At 39.5% G+C, this 15,986-nt stretch overlaps 2 protein-coding genes across 3 annotated transcripts; both read right to left on the reverse strand.

Annotated features, from left to right (window-relative positions):
* Positions 1–626: 626 nt before the first annotated feature.
* On the reverse strand, positions 627–8,511 carry LOC133405933 (E3 ubiquitin-protein ligase MARCHF2-like). The gene is made up of 5 exons (XM_061683026.1): positions 8,264–8,511; positions 4,137–4,372; positions 3,234–3,429; positions 1,657–1,866; positions 627–797 (listed from the first exon to the last, which is right to left on the reverse strand). Exons 2-5 carry the CDS (start codon positions 4,316–4,318, stop codon positions 639–641), a joined length of 747 nt encoding a protein of 248 aa, XP_061539010.1. The 5' UTR covers positions 4,319–4,372; positions 8,264–8,511; the 3' UTR covers positions 627–638.
* A 2,008-nt stretch (positions 8,512–10,519) lies between these two features.
* Positions 10,520–14,598, reverse strand: LOC133405932 (ras-related protein Rab-11B-like). Of its 2 annotated transcripts, none has more exons than XM_061683024.1 (5): positions 14,478–14,598; positions 12,342–12,537; positions 12,080–12,273; positions 11,305–11,385; positions 10,520–11,235 (listed from the first exon to the last, which is right to left on the reverse strand). In XM_061683024.1, the coding sequence occupies exons 1-5, from the start codon at positions 14,515–14,517 to the stop codon at positions 10,994–10,996; spliced, it is 753 nt and encodes a 250-aa protein (XP_061539008.1). In that variant the 5' UTR covers positions 14,518–14,598; the 3' UTR covers positions 10,520–10,993. The 2 variants fall into 2 exon arrangements, with proteins under 2 accessions (XP_061539008.1, XP_061539009.1); XM_061683025.1 differs by having other exon boundaries at positions 10,987–11,215.
* Positions 14,599–15,986: the final 1,388 nt, after the last annotated feature.

The following is a 15,986-nucleotide window of genomic DNA, read 5'->3' on the forward strand; positions in this document are numbered from 1 at the left end:
GGAGGTAAACTTGCTTTGGGCACTGAATTAAAACACAAAACATAAATTTTCACCAGGATAAACAGTCTACGTATGGCAAAGCTCTCAAATATTCGATTTCAGCAAGTAACATGAAGTAGACACATGATTTGCTTTTAGCGGCCCACATAAAATGATGTGTCGGGCCGGATCTGGCCCCGGGCCTTGAGTTTGACATTTTGACAAAACTAAAGACTTCAGAAAAAAAGGATTTGTGTTGTGGATTGCCACAATCAAAGTCCTGCCAATCTCGCTCCAACCTCTCTCAACTGGCGATCTGCGTGGACGAGTGGGCACATGTTGAATTAGCTGTTTTTTGTTTTTTTTTGTGATGTATGTTTAATCAGTTTGTGTCAATGTTTTTTTTTTTTTCCAACAACCAGTGACCACGTGTGGAGGGTTCACAATCCTCAATCAGCACTTAGTATCCAATGTCTCTGTCCAACTGCATTGTCCGTCCACAGTGTTGTATTGTTGCATGGCCTCCACTTGTGATGTCATCCTCCGCAATGATGTCACTCTTTCCATGTCAAAGTCAACTTTGCAAGAGTGCTAAAACAATGTTTAAAAAAAGGAAGCGGGGGGGGGGGGGGGGGGGAAGTGCATCCTCCCTTCGGCTCTCATACTAAGCTTTCATTCGAGGGCATGTTGGGGGTTATGGCAGAGTGCAAGGCATGCTGGGAAGAGACGGCTTCCCTCGCTTTGGGGATGAGTAGATGTACTTGCTGGTCCTTTCTTCTCCACTCAGAGTACATCTTACAGTGGTAGCGGAGGCACACCTGCACACACACACACATAATTATGATTATAATTTACATCATTGTAATAATAAAGCCTACTTGTGCATACAACTTCGTCAGCTCATTCAAGACCTCCGCAATCTTACAAGACTGCCTGAATAAAATCGCCCCTTTATACCTTCTTTCTCAGTGTTGCTGTTCTGTTCATCACACTGAGTATGTGTAACAATTAACATTACATTTTAAAAAACATATTTTAAATAAATGTGTAATATCTTGTAAGATTAATCTTTTTTCATTACATAAAAAATATTTTGTTTGATAACAAGTAGTGTGATGTGTTGTAACATAAATTTTTTTAAAATGTGGTTACGTAAAACTTAATTAAATTATAATAACACTAATTGAAATATTGTCATATCTTGTAACAGTCAAGTGGTTTCTTACATTTAAAAAAACTGAATAATTGTAATGTATTTTATTAGAAAATGATGTAAAAATGATGTAATATTTTATAACATGCAACTGTTTCTTACATTTTAAAAATAATTTAAAAAGATTTGTGATAAAAATATGAAAAAAAAACATTTCTTTAAAAAAATTTAATAATTGGGGTAGGCCACCACCCAAAAAAATATATTAAAAAAATATATATTTAAAAATAAATCTGTGAATAGGAGAGTCCACCGATGCCCATCCCAAAGACAGAATATTGACACAATGACTTGGTCTTCCCATTTGTTTATCTAGTGAACCCCTGCTACTAATTAAGGCTCCGCTGCAAAAAGCGAAAAATCAGCTAATAAAATATGGTTTATAAAGTACTGTAAGTGCCTATACATGCCACAAGAGAGCAGCAGAGGTGCTCAACTACAGCGAGGCTGAGAGCGATGGTTACCATGGTCCAGAGGATATAGATGGTGAAGAGGACGAGGGTGAGCGAGATGAGGCCCGTATTCTGCAGCAAGCTGCCAATGTGAAGGTCGTCCGAGACGCCCTTCAGACACAACCAGCCCGAAATGGTGGCCAGCGGCGTGACGAACAGGAAGCACACGATGTCGCAGAACACCAACTTCCTTTCCTCGTGTGCGCCGGGATCGTGCAGCCACTGTGTGGGAGATCCATGTCATGAATTATTAGATTGAAAAACAGAACGAAGCAAGACCATGGACCTGAGTTACTAAAACCCCAAATGGCGGGTGCTAACTTATGAGTTGACGCTACGTAAAAGTGGTGGATTAAAAGTAGGGCTGAAACAATTAATCGAATCACTCGAAACATTCGAGCCGCACGGCCGCTAGTGCACTTTCAATTGCTTTATTGAAAAATGCTAACAAAATAAAGACCTAATAACCACATTCATACTCTAGCTGCTATGGCTACTGACACGCTGGCACTTAACACGCAGACTGGCTATCGGTTAGCCAGGTAATAGCCAGCCACTAACCTGAGCTTACAACAGCCAACTATCCACTCCCATTCGCTGACTCCCACGTCCCTCACCAGGCCAGGCCCCACCTTTTAAAGCCACACACACTCAAAATCACATATCTTGTATTGCTGAATAGACTACAGTCTCCGAGTGAACCTAAAGCATCTGCGAGTCAAGTGAGAGCCTCTTCTGTCGCCGCAAGCCTCTTTGCCTCTCTCAGAAGGCAATGTTGATAAATGTTAATTACTGTATAAGGTTTTATAATTAAAGATTTAAGTAAATACGTGTACTGTTGTAAACTTTGTTTCAAATACAAATATAAACAACTACATTCAGTAGTTAAATTATTTAACACAAACCAACCACCTTCACAAGTGTCTCATCAATAGTATTGGCTGAATTATACTGTTTGACGGTTCTCAAACGTTTTACACCAAGTACCACTTAAACAAAGTACTTAGATCTCCAAATACCAACGTCAAGAACGGCATTTAAAATACAGTAGCATCGTAGTAGTACTAGCAGTCATAAGTAGTTATCTAAACAAAAAATCCCTAAATAGTATATTGAATATTATTGTAAGCTATTGTACATTATGCATTTTGAATATTAATACTGTGCTTAAATATAGGAAACTTAAAAAAAAAACTACTCAAATAATGATTCAATTATATTGTTTTACACATAAAAGTTAAAAAGTAAAACATTCTACCTAAATAAACATTTTTAAAAAATCGTTCTTAAAGCTTAAATGCAAATGTAATGTAGTAAAAATTGAAATACAACTCAACTGTACTTAAGCAGCGATTCTTTTGTGTACCACTACAGGGAGCCCACATACCACACTTTGAGAAACGCTGATCTAGCATGTACACAATCATGAATCCATTTTAAATAAACTGTATTCAGCAGTTAAAACATTCAACACAAACAAACCGCCGTTCACCCGATGCTCATTAATACCAGCGAGCATACCAGCCTAGATAACAATAATAATTTTGCATGTGCAAAACCTTTTATAAAACCCGGCCCCAAGTGTTTACCTCTGTGAATGGCCTGAGTCTGCGTTGGATGCTGAAGTGGGCGTGGCACAGCTCACAGTAGCTGGTGTTGGAGGACGACAGCCAGAGCTCCAGGCAGCTCCTGTGCACCGTGGCCAGCGTGCCAGTGCAGTTGCACGGGGACAGCAGGGCTTCCACGCAGCCGCCCTCGTGGCAGATGCGACAAATGGGAAGATCGCTGCACGCGGCGCAGCGCGCCACACAAAGAAGTACATGACAGGATTAACGACAACTCTTTTGCTTATCATTTGGCTTTTTGGGATGCCGCCACAGAAGGGTACCGGTGATGGCAGAGGAAAAAGTTTCATAATAACCACACAACCAAAATGAATGCTGTTCTCAAAGGGTGAATGGTTTGACTTTTAGTTTTGTAGTTGACTTCTGTAACAAAATACGGATGTTCCATAACATTTGGCCGCTCTGAGTACTGTAGTTTAAACCATCACCGCAATGAATTCTGGGTACTCATAATGCTTTTTGCTGACTACATTTCCAGGACCGTGAGTGTGAGGGGTCGTGGAACTTGTTAAGCCAGGAAATCGCCTGTTCACACCATGCGCACATGGGCTGATACTGTTATTAAAGCAGAGTGTGCCTCATAGGTATGTGCCTGTCTAACGCGTGTATATGGTAACCTCAAGTGGACAAATTAAGCACTTCCACTTTGCTCTGAAGTGTAGTTTCACAAACTAGTATTGGAACGCATATATGAAACTTATAAATACAAATAGTATTCAAATAAATAATTACTCACTATTTCATGAATTGAATTTATTTATTTTTATTTTCACACTTATATGATAGCTAAGATTGTTAAATGTGATTGAAATCATTGCCTGTACACAGTTAATAAACTTGAATTTGTGAATTTGTGCTCAAACAAACCTTTGCAAGGTTTTCCGCTCGGAGGACGGCAGGTGTCCGTCAATGGCCGTGATCTGCGTGACACGGAGCTCCGGGCACCCGCCCTCATCTCCGCCATCGCTGCCTCCTTCTTCCGCCACGCTCGTCCTAACGTCCGTGTCTCTTGCACAGTCGCACTGGTGGCAGCAAACGCCCGTCGCCATGTTTACAGGGTGCCGAGACAGGCGTCAAGGTTGGACCACAGAGCAGCCAAGTTTCTGCAAATCAAAAACAAACTTGTTTAATTAAACCAGTAGGTCTAAACTGGTGTGGCTTCAGGACTCACCATCACTCCTTACAGACAAGCTGCAACCCAAATCAGGGAACATTTTCAACATCTCATAATGGTATTAGATTTTCTTTTAAAGAAAACGCACTTTGAACCTGACATACTGATACAGCTTAATAAATTATAATGTGGTAGAAAAGTACATTTATTTATTACCTATACATTATGTAGATTAATTCACACTTCCTAATTCCTAATTTCTACATTAAAAATCATTTTCATTGTTTATTGATTGTTTGTTACATAATAATCTAGTTTCTACAGATGGTGAATTTGGGGTTTTCATTTGCTGTAAACTGTAATCATCAAAGTTTTACATGTACACTTTAAAGTCTGATTGATGGTCTAGATCATGGGTGTCAAACTCATTTTTGTCACGGGGCACATTGTAGTTAGGGCTTCCCTCGGAGGGCCGTTATGACTGTGAACCCATATAAAATATTGTCTCATATAATGACATACATATAAACAACAAATTGATGGATAACTAGTTTTAAAATCAGAAGCCAATAAAAAAGGTTAAACTATTGTTACATTTATTTCAAAAAGGTGATTGGTAACATAAAATGCTTGCAATAGCTCAACATTATACAAGTAAAGACACCAATTGTGGTATTTTCACAAGAAACATGAAGTCGACACACATGATTTGCTTTTGCGGGCCACATAAAATAATGTTGCGGGCCAGATCGGGCCCCCGGGCCACCAGTTTGACACCTGTGGTCTAGATGAAAATAATGCCTTTAATACCCAAGTGGGGGTATTTTAAATAAAAAAACAGAAAGTGAATCTTGGGAACACAACAATGTACATAACATAGAACCTTAATGTAATATACCTTCAGGAACATTTTTTCATGCACAAACAGGAAATAAAAGTGCAGCAGTTTTTAATCCACAAATTCAAAATATATTAACCAAGATGACGTTCTAGGATACAAAATGCAATTCATTCATGTATATAAAAAAACATTGTACAAGCAAATACCTCAGTTACATACTGCTTTACTAGCGCTCTTTATCTAAACTTTTTGCTTGCAAGTCAAAGCAAAAAAACACCCAGTCATAGTAGTTTGGATGTTCTCCCCATGCTTGTGTGAGTTTTCTTCTATTACGCTGCCTCTCTTGCCACTTTCCAAACATGCATGTTAAGACTCTAACTTGTCCATAGGTGAGTGTGAACGCTTGCTTGTCTCTGTGCGGTGCGACTGGCTGGCGACCAGTCCAGGGTGTTCCCCGCCTCTCGCCCAAAGCCAGATAGGATAAACTCCAGCTCCCTTGCGACACTAATGTGAACAAGAGCTATATAAAATAGAGGGATGGAAAATATCTAAATTCCCAAAAGGGTTCAAACTTGGAGAGCAACCAAAATTTGGTGTAAAATGTTCCCTAAAATTCAAACTACTACCCATCCATCCATCAATCCATCCATTTTCTACCGCTAGCGGGTAGAAACTACTACCCGACAGTTAATAATCATATCGCTATTTTTTTTTAGGTAGCAGGTAACTACAAAAAATTCTTGTTAACTATTAAGTTGCATTGTATCATGTTGGCAGGCCGCATACATAAACAAGCACCATCTATAATTATCAATACAGTGCCATTGCCAAAATCTCTGCAGATGCTTCAACAAGCGAGGTCACATCCAGCATAAATAATGACATACTGTACATTGTAAGTCTGTCAGCGTGTGGCCTACGTGCAATTAGCTTGGGTCATGGAAGTGCCAAGGGGTGTGCTTGGAGCTGGACCAGCTAACAAGGGCTTCGCATAACATCAGCAGCGGCGCGAGTGCAGTGTAGCAGACTGATAAACAGCTGGCCGCGACGCGATAACCCCCGCACAGAGATAAGACGCAGACCAATGACGACAACAGCCTCCATCTGCAAATGTTCATCACACAGAAACTCGGGTCTAATCCTGTGGATTTAACTGTGTGATCTCGCTATTGTTCAAATAGCATGACAGATGGTGACAAAACACACCACTGTTGATGTGTAGGGATTTATGATTTGCATCACTCAATAATATGTTGACATTTTAAACAGAGTGGATATAAAAAGTCTACACACCCCTCTTCAAATGCCAGGTTTTTAACATATAAAAAAATCTGACAAAAAATAATTTTAAAAAAACATTTAAGATTCTGCTAGAAAGCAAAATAAATGTCAGGAAAAGCCGACTGGAATAGCTGAACTTTATATGTGGCACATTAAATGTTGTCAGATGTCTGTTGACTCCCATTTAACAAGTTTGGATTTAATTGGTCAATTTTGAACACAGCCACATCCAAGTTTCAAGAGGGTGTGCACACATGTGCAACCACATAATTTTCAGAGGTTTACACTGTATTTATTTCACTTTTTGGAAAGATAAAGCAAAAAAAGTCCGCTTTACAAGTTATGTCACATTATAGGTAGAAAAAGCTTGGAAATTATTCATCTTGGTCTCATTTTTTAGACTGCAAAAAACTGGCATTTGAACAGGGGTGTGTAGACTTTTGAATTCACTGTATATTGATTGGACTTTCTTATTTAAAAAAGTACTTTTAGAACGGTTGTTATTTGTTACAAATAGTAGGTCCACACTTAGAAATGAATAAAAAAACAAAAAAATCGCAGGGGAAAAAAGATTTTAAATTACGATAAAAAGGGTCGTTACGAGAAGAAAGTCACAATGTTGCAAGACAAAAATTACAATATTATGAGAAGAAAAGTTGCAATGATACAAGAATTAAGTCAGAAAATAACAGAAAAGTTACATTACTATAAGGACAACTATTGTAAAGCCACTATGTTGTGAGAATCAAGTTGTATTAAGGAAAAAAGTTGTCATAAATTACTGGAATAGAGTCACAATTTACTGAGAAAAGAAGTCATTAGGTTACCAAAATAAAATAAAGAATTTGTAATCTTAGAAGAAAAAAGTTGCACGTGTGAGAAAAAAAAGTATCAATATTAAAAAAATAAAGTCTGAGAAAACAGTCATTAAGTTGCCAGAATTTAGTAAAAAAAAAAAAAAAAAAAAAAGTTATGACAAAAAAATGTACTATTGCTGTTGAGTTACGAGAAATAAGTTGTAACGACATATTAAAAATTTATATTATAAAGTCAAAATGTTGTGAGAATAAAGTCGCTAATTTCTGAGAAATGTCAAAGTAATTACAGTAAAGTTAATGCTGGAGGAAAACTGTCATTCGCTAAGAAAAGTTATAGAGAAAAAAGAGAAAATATTACATTGTTGAAAAAAAAAAGTAACATTGAGGAAAATAAAGAAAATAAATCATAACGTTTCAAGTGAAAATTGTTACAAGAATAAAGTCGTAATATTGCAAGGGGGCAGGGGGAATCCCAACATTTTGTTCTATTAATTTTTTTGGGGTGAAAAAAATTAATGTAATTTTTTTTTACGCCAAAATTGTTGTTGCTGCGACTTTCGGCTTGTCCCCTCATTGGTCGACAGTCCAACACAAGGATTAACCAAAACAAAGAGAAGCTCTGAAACCTCGACCAAAAACTATTTAGAACTTAATTGTTCAAGTCAAATTTAAGTCACGAAACTCCATGTTCGCCTCTTTTTCCTGACAAAAAAATAAAATTAAAATAAAGTCGTTTGAACTGTTGAGAGTAGCTTTGGTGCCGACTATCACCTGGAGCAGCGGTCCAAATGTACAAGGTCAACTTTCCATTCCTAGTGTAGAACACATTTCGTTGTCAATATACATACACATACTCTGCTCGTCCAGTAATTACACCGCCTCATAAATACAGCTAAGTTGTCAGCAGCGTACACAAAGCGAACCAAACCAGACTACTTACCCCCCGGCCCTTTCTTTATGACAATTTATGACGGCATCTTCGTTTGCTTCTGACACCGTTTAATCCACAGGGGCTTTGCGTATGTTGGTCGGAAAACTACGAGCTAGCTTGACGGCAGTGCGGTCGGTGCAGGCTGCCACGCCGGCCGCTTCGACCTCCACTCGCTCGGCTGGGAAGGGGAGTGGCAGTGGGTAGTGATGCTGTGACGGGGCTTGAAGAAAAACTGTTCTCCGGAGGCGAACGCGACATTATGAAGGCAGCCCACGTGACACTGCGGATGACGTCACCGCCCAACGTGACCAGCTCAATATTGTTCAGTTCCCTCCACATCAGTGTACTGTAAGCATTTGGAATATTGTTCATCATCAACTAAAAAGTGTGAATTGGAACATATTCTCCTGTTTCATGAGCTCGATCAGCGCGTCCTTAAAACCTCTTTTCAGGATTATGACCTAATAAGTGAATCATTTCGATGGTTTTACTGGAATTGATAGGAAGGTGAATCAACATGACATAGTTCACCATTTTTTGACCGCTTTAATACTCACTTTATCAGGACGCAATGTGTCACTTGTGTCTCTCTCCACTTCATCCTCCTCGGTTGACACTGACAGCAGTGCTACTGCAACCGGCAAGAGTTCTTGCTATTGTCAGGGGCGTAGCTACTCATTTGGGGGCCCAAGGCAAATCCAGTCACATCCGTGTACTGCGCTGACGAAAGTTTCGTTTTCGCCCTCGCACAAACGACTTGAAATCTGTTCAAATGATCTGACATCTAAAATTACGTAACTGTTTCAATATGGTCACCTTCCCCCTGTACGGTAATAGTTATCGCCAAATATTTGTAATATTAATTATCACCAAATAAGAAATGTGAATTTGAGAAAAATCTATTTCCTGAGCTGGAAAATTAAGTAAAGTCCTTCATAAGGATGACCTAAAAAGTGAATCATTGCAACACTTTTACTGGAATTGATAACATTAATCAACATTTAATATAGTTTATTACGCGCGTATTTGTCACAAAAAGTCACCGTCACTCTCCCCTTCAGCACTGCTAATACGCTACATACAATAGCGTCTAGCTTTTGCTGTTGGTTATGCACATGCGTCACTGTAAAAAAGGTTGAAACCTTATATAGTTTTGATAAAAACTGTTTGCTTTCCTCTTACCTTGTCCTCATCTCCGTTCAGCTGAGATCTCCAGTTCATTTTCCTCACAACACACCAACAAGTTTGTTGTCCTGGATCGAGTCTGCACACGTGCACTAAATTGGAATAGTCCATTGCATGAGAAAGGGGGTTAGGTGGAGCACAGTAATAATAATTTAAAAAAAAAAAAAAAAAAAAAAAAAATTAGGATAGCTAAAGCATTTTTATGTTTTGAAGAGCATAAACTAAGACTAAAACAATAATATTGCTTTAAATCAACGAACACGTTATTAATCGGTTTTTTGAAAGGTTTGGGGGCCTACTGGCATAATACTAAGTTTGCCCTTTCTGTACTCACAGGCTGTCCTCGGTGTACCCAAGTCTCATTCGTATAGGGAGGGGGGGAACTTTCCAATCCATTTAAATAAAACAAATGACAACCAGCAGAAACTTGAGCGTCAAACATGGACTCTCTGTAATCGCAACAATAACAAATACTATTTATTAAAATGGTAAAATGGTGATCGCATGGAGCAACACTGAAATTGCGAATTATGCCATTGACACTCATGCATCAACATTATTATTCACTGAGAAAATAAGGATCATGTCAGAAAAGATATGGTGTGATGTTGATGAAATTGTGAAAAACGAAATGCACTTTAATTTAGTATTACATTACTCTCTGTACTGCAACATTCTAGAAATTTAAAGGTAATACATTGATGGCCTTTATATATATATATATATATAAAATAATACTAATAATTTTAAGAAGCCTACCTTGTTTAGAACCGCTGTACTTTTGTTCCACAAAATCAAACATTCATTATTCAAGTCTTTTTCAATAGCTTCATAGAATAAAATTAGTCAGGTGCTATAAAAATGGCTTTCGAGAAGATGCAATTTTGCCAAATATTCTTAATTTTGGCATAGGTAAAATAAATAAATAAAAACATAAAAATCAATCAATGAATAAGCTACATTTGATTGCTTCACGGCAAAAACGCAAAACTTACTGTAAACTACGTCACTTCTGTAGCGTGTCCTGTGTGTGTAGGGAATTATTTGCTGGGAAACGCTAAATGACAAACACAACGCTCCAAAAATACATTTGCCATAGCCTTTATTGATGCATCAGCAATTTTTACATGAAATATATCTGACACACACAAGTCACGCATACCCTTCCCTGCACTACTAAAACAATTACGGGATATTGCTCAAGAGAGCGTGTGAATCATTTTACCATTGAAATGTTATTAGGAAGAGAGCAGCGAAAAAAAAAAAAAACATGGAAATGATTGGACATGCCAACGTGTGGTCGATCGTATGCTTTTATCAACATTAATTCCCTCACGTTTGATTTTAGAATCTTGAAAAGCAGCTGCTCATGATTGCATGTGTCCTGCTTTAGTGTGTGTGTGATAAAAACTGGATCGCTTTCATACTTGTGGGTCAAGACAGTCACGACCGCTCTGCTTCCGGGCATCGTGTCTGCTCCGAAACGGGGCGTAGGATTCCACACTTCCGATGTCTGGGAATCAGGAAACGCTTCACATACCCTCGCCGCCGCTCTCAACGCGACAGGGTCAATGGGAATGTGAATGAAGTCGAAGTAAGGAGGAGGGTGCGGGGGTGTGAAAGAAAGAGTTCACAAATTCTGGCAGCATGCCACTTTGTTGCCCCTCTGTCCGTCAGTGGTGGGCGGCACGCTGATGTCCACCACGTTGTTGCCCGGGGAGTCGTCGTGTGCCGATCTGTCTGATATTTGTTTCTGGGACACGATGCGGTAGATTTCTGCGAAGGAAGCAGACACGCTTGAAAACGTGAAAAAGAAGACGTGAGTAACATTTTAGAGTTAAAAAAAAATTAAATCTCCTCCTTACCTGTGAGGATGTCCTTGAAGGCTTCTTCCACATTTGTGGAGTCCAAGGCGGAGGTCTCGATGAACGACAGCGTGTTCTTTTCTGTCACGTAAAGAGCGGCCGTTAGAATGGTGACATACTAACATCAACAAACTTATGTCGTGAAGGAATGTGCACCATTTAGGTGAGGGGAGGTCTTCATTTGTGCAAAACAAACTTTATCCATTAAATTTCTCTAGCACTTGTCTTCATTTGAGTGGCGGGGGAGCTGGAGCCTATACCAGCTAACTTTGGGCGAGATTGGGGGTACGCCCTGGACTGGTCCCTTTAATTGCAGGGCACAATTAAACAAACAAGTATTTGTACTCACATTTTCAAACCTATAGAAAATTTAGAGGCTTAAATGAACCCAACATGCTTGTTTTGGGGATGTGAGAGGAAGCCAAAGTCTAAATTTGTGGGGGTAATAATGACACACTCTAAGGACATCATCTCCAGGGAAGTCCTGAATCTTCATACAACGTACGACAGACCAAAGCTACAGAAAAGAAAAAAACAAAACTCAGCTCTTGAACCCTCAGCAAGCGGAACAAGGTTATTTTCTTTGCACCAAGAAAGATGCTTGCTTCACTGTAATTTGACTTAACCTTGAAAGTTTTTTTTTTAGTTTTCACGGTGTTTGATGATACCAATGTGCAAATAAGTAAAGCACCTGTCTGAAAATGTCCTAGCTGTTCATTTAGATGAGGGGGGTGGTGCAGTTAGACGGTACAGTTGAAGAATGGGGTCAATTTACCAGCGAATGCCCGCGCTTCGTCGGTGGGCACGGCCCTGAGGTGTCGCAAGTCGCTCTTGTTTCCCACCAGCATGATGACGATGTTGTTGTCGGCGTGGTCCCTCAGCTCCTTCAGCCAGCGCTCCACGTTCTCGTACGTCAGGTGCTTGGCGATGTCGTACACCAGCAGAGCGCCCACCGCGCCCCGGTAGTACCTGACGCCGGTAAACACGGTCAACTCCTTCGCTTGCAAACAAACCGCACGCGCGGGGGAAACACTCACGCCGAGGTGATGGCTCGGTAGCGTTCCTGTCCGGCCGTGTCCCAAATCTGAGCCTTGATGGTCTTGCCGTCCACCTGCAGACTGCGGGTGGCGAACTCCACTCCGATGGTGCTCTTGCTCTCCAGGTTGAACTCGTTTCTGGTGAAGCGCGAGAGAAGGTTGCTCTTGCCCACCCCGGAGTCTCCGATCAGCACAACTGTGAGTAAGCAAACGCAACCAGGGTAATATATAGCAGTGGTGGGGAATGTATGGTTGTTTTTTTAGTACTTTAATGATTGTACCCAAAAACGTGACAATAATTTTGTCATCTAATAACCTAGACAATTCTTGTTGAAATTGATCAAACATTTTAACAAGCTCTGAAAAAAACAAATTTTAAAGGAGATGCTTTTTATTTTTAACAATTTAAAATCCTGGTATACACTTTTGACAAAATTGACCAGGAGCAAAAAATATATCAAAATTTATACACCCTATTTCATTTCTTGCTAAAATCCAGCCATCATGTTGTTTTTGATGAACTGTTTATTCTAAAGTTAGTTTAGAGTTTCAAAAATGCAACAGAAGTATGAGGACACTGGTACCTAGCCACGTCCCACCTGTAAAAATACCAATTACTTCTTTCCTATTAACCATTTTATTGTGTTTTTTTTCTGTGCAACTAATGCCTACCTATTTACTGAAAAACTTTCCTATTTACAGTTTTTGTGCTCTTTCTGAAATGCCCTAAGATCCCACAGGATACTGCCAAAGCCCTGTTTTATAAGAAAGTAACACAGTAATTTGATGTCAAGGAAGTATATTGAAGTGATCCATCTCAACTAAAAGACAATCTTTGCATGTGGGGGAGGAGCTCATCTTAGTCTGGGTTATTGAGGAAAGTTAGTCTTCATAACATGCATGTACATCTTTCTTTAAAATCACATTATTGGTAAGTCATTTATGTTTAAGGGTAATGTCATGAGATGAGTTTGAAATTATATGAAACTGTTTTAGGATCATAGTCTGTTGTATATTTTCTGTTTAACTAAAAAAATACACGGGAAGTTCACATGTACATGTGGATTCTGCATAACTTCCACTAACAACCCAGGCTAAACTTAGCTCCTCCCCGAGATGCAAAGATTTTACTGGGTCGAGATGAATCACTTCAATAATACTTCCTTGGTACCAATGACTACTTTTCTATTAGATTAATTCATTAACAGCAAACTGCGAATAGGTGGGTGTCCACTGTATAAGTATGGAGGTTTTTTGGAGTAATTTAAGAATCCCAAGCACCTCGGAAACTCCATTATAATTTTATTTAGGATTTGAACTATTAATACAGGCAATTAGAACGTTTTTTAGCCTAGGTTGACTACACTGCTAAAACGTGTTTTGAAATGCTGCAAGGTTAGTGACGTCATGCCGAGTGCCTTCTTCTAGACCCGGCCGTTATAACGATTCCCCACATAGTTTCTAAGCAGGACGCGCCCTGCTCCAATACTACTGGCTTCTGGACACGCAACCGCTGCACTATGATTGGCTGTTATCACCCTGTAGACACGGCCTACTGCTTCCATGCGGAAAAAGATGTAACTTCAGTGTAGGGGCGTTAATGTGTCCCACTAACCCTAACCCACCCTAATCCTAACCTTAATTTATCCTAAAGTGCCTTGAGACCCTATCCTTGCCCTAAACCTGAAATAATTCTGTTTTTTTTTCGTACAAATGTGAGACATGTTTTGAGATGTTCATTTCTTTACAACTGTATAACCTTCCCTTCCGGCGACGCAGGAGCCAATCAGGTTGCAGTAGGGCGTGTCCTGCCTCGAAACTATGTGGGAAACCTAATAAAACTACGGCTGGTGAAAAGTAGCATCAACGTTAGCTTACTACTTAACACCGCAACTTGTATTACTGACGGCTTCAGTCCACGGCTTCTAAGGCAACATTAGTCAAAGTATGACCTATGAATATGTTAACTCACAACATGTAATATTTCCATTTTTGTAACGTTGGACAACTTGTGTTTTCGTTCCCCAGGGAGCTACCTTTAGCATTACCGTTGTCTTGCGTTACTTCCTCGTGTTACGAGGTCATAACGACCACGAGCGTCGTACGTCGCGTTCGTCCGCCCTCGGGAGGCCTTACCTTTGAATAAATAATCGTATTCGTCATCTCGGTTTCCCATTTTTGTGTGTGTGTGGAGATTAGTGTCTGACTGTTACTTTTCCAAATATTGCCCAACAACAGACAATCTCCGCCTTCTAACAGGAACTTGAGTGCGTCACTGCACGTGGGGTGTGACTTTGGGCCAATTAGAATCGGTACATGTGATTGAAAGCTGTGTCGCCGAATCGGCTGCTCGTAAAGTAGTCACGGGACGATTCAATCCAGGAAAACGCCATTACGCTGAATTCACGGCCCACTTTATATTTACTAAATGACTATATAGTAGCCATCCATTTTCTGTACCGCTTATCCTCAGTGTATTAGATTATTTTTTACATATATTTTATATTAGATTAGCTATATTATACTTAAATATTTTTATATTCTCTTTTTGTTAGATTTTTATATTGATGAAACACTTAATTTTGTATTTACAGTAATTCACTTGAGTAACAAATGCAAAATATTTCAAATTGTAAAAATTACCAAAGTTGAACTGTTTGATTTTTTAAAATTCTTTACTTAAAATATGTGGCACTGTATTTTTGTAATACATTAAACAGAGCAGTTCACAAAGTATTAATACTAGTATGCCTATAACAGATAATACTAGTATGCCTATAACAGATGGAACGGTGGGTGACGAGTTAGCACATCTGCCTCAGAGTTCTGAGGATTCGGGTTCAAATCCGGCCTCGCCTATGTGGAGTTTGCATGTTCTCCCTGTGACCCCGCCCCATATTTTCTCCAGGTACTCTAGTTTCCTCCCATTTCCCGAAAACATGCACTGTAGGTTCATTGTAAACTCTTAAACTGAATTGCCCGTAGGTGTGAACGTGACCAGTTCAGAGTGTACCCCGCCTTTCGCCCAGAGTCAGCTGGGCTAGCTCCCTGGTGAGGATAAGCGTTACAGAAAATGGATGTCTAGAACAACAGGACTAGTAGTACGTTACAAAAAATGGATGTCTAGAACAACAGGACTAGTAGTAGTATGTCCACAGTACCACTTTTATTTCTATGTATGTTACATTTCTCTACTATACCTTTGCAGTAAATTAGTATTAATAGGGTTTGCTTAAACCATCTATTCTAGAACAACTATACTAGTATATCCATGATATCACAGCACTCTGATTACTGGTAATTCACATTGAAATAAATGATCCCATCACACACTCCCACAGCATGACCAATGAGCATTCATGTGGTTTTGGTTAGACAGAGAAGTACTCCACCCCTTGTCCTTACTGGATGATTTTATCAACTGTCAGTCATTTCTTGTTTAGAGAAAGCGGTGGATCGATTTCTTGACTGGAATGTGGCTATTTATTTTCTATTGATCCAGACCCCAACAACTACTTTTCATTTATTATCAAAGACTGCACTCAGTTCATTCAGCTTAAGTCCTTCTCATCTGACCCCTTCCCGGTAACTAGAGGTGTGCTCCAAGGCTGCGTCCTGGGGACCCTGCTCTTCATCATGTACCTC

The sequence above is a fragment of the Phycodurus eques genome, chromosome 8, assembly GCF_024500275.1.
Source record: "Phycodurus eques isolate BA_2022a chromosome 8, UOR_Pequ_1.1, whole genome shotgun sequence".
NCBI classification, from domain to species: domain Eukaryota; kingdom Metazoa; phylum Chordata; class Actinopteri; order Syngnathiformes; family Syngnathidae; genus Phycodurus; species Phycodurus eques.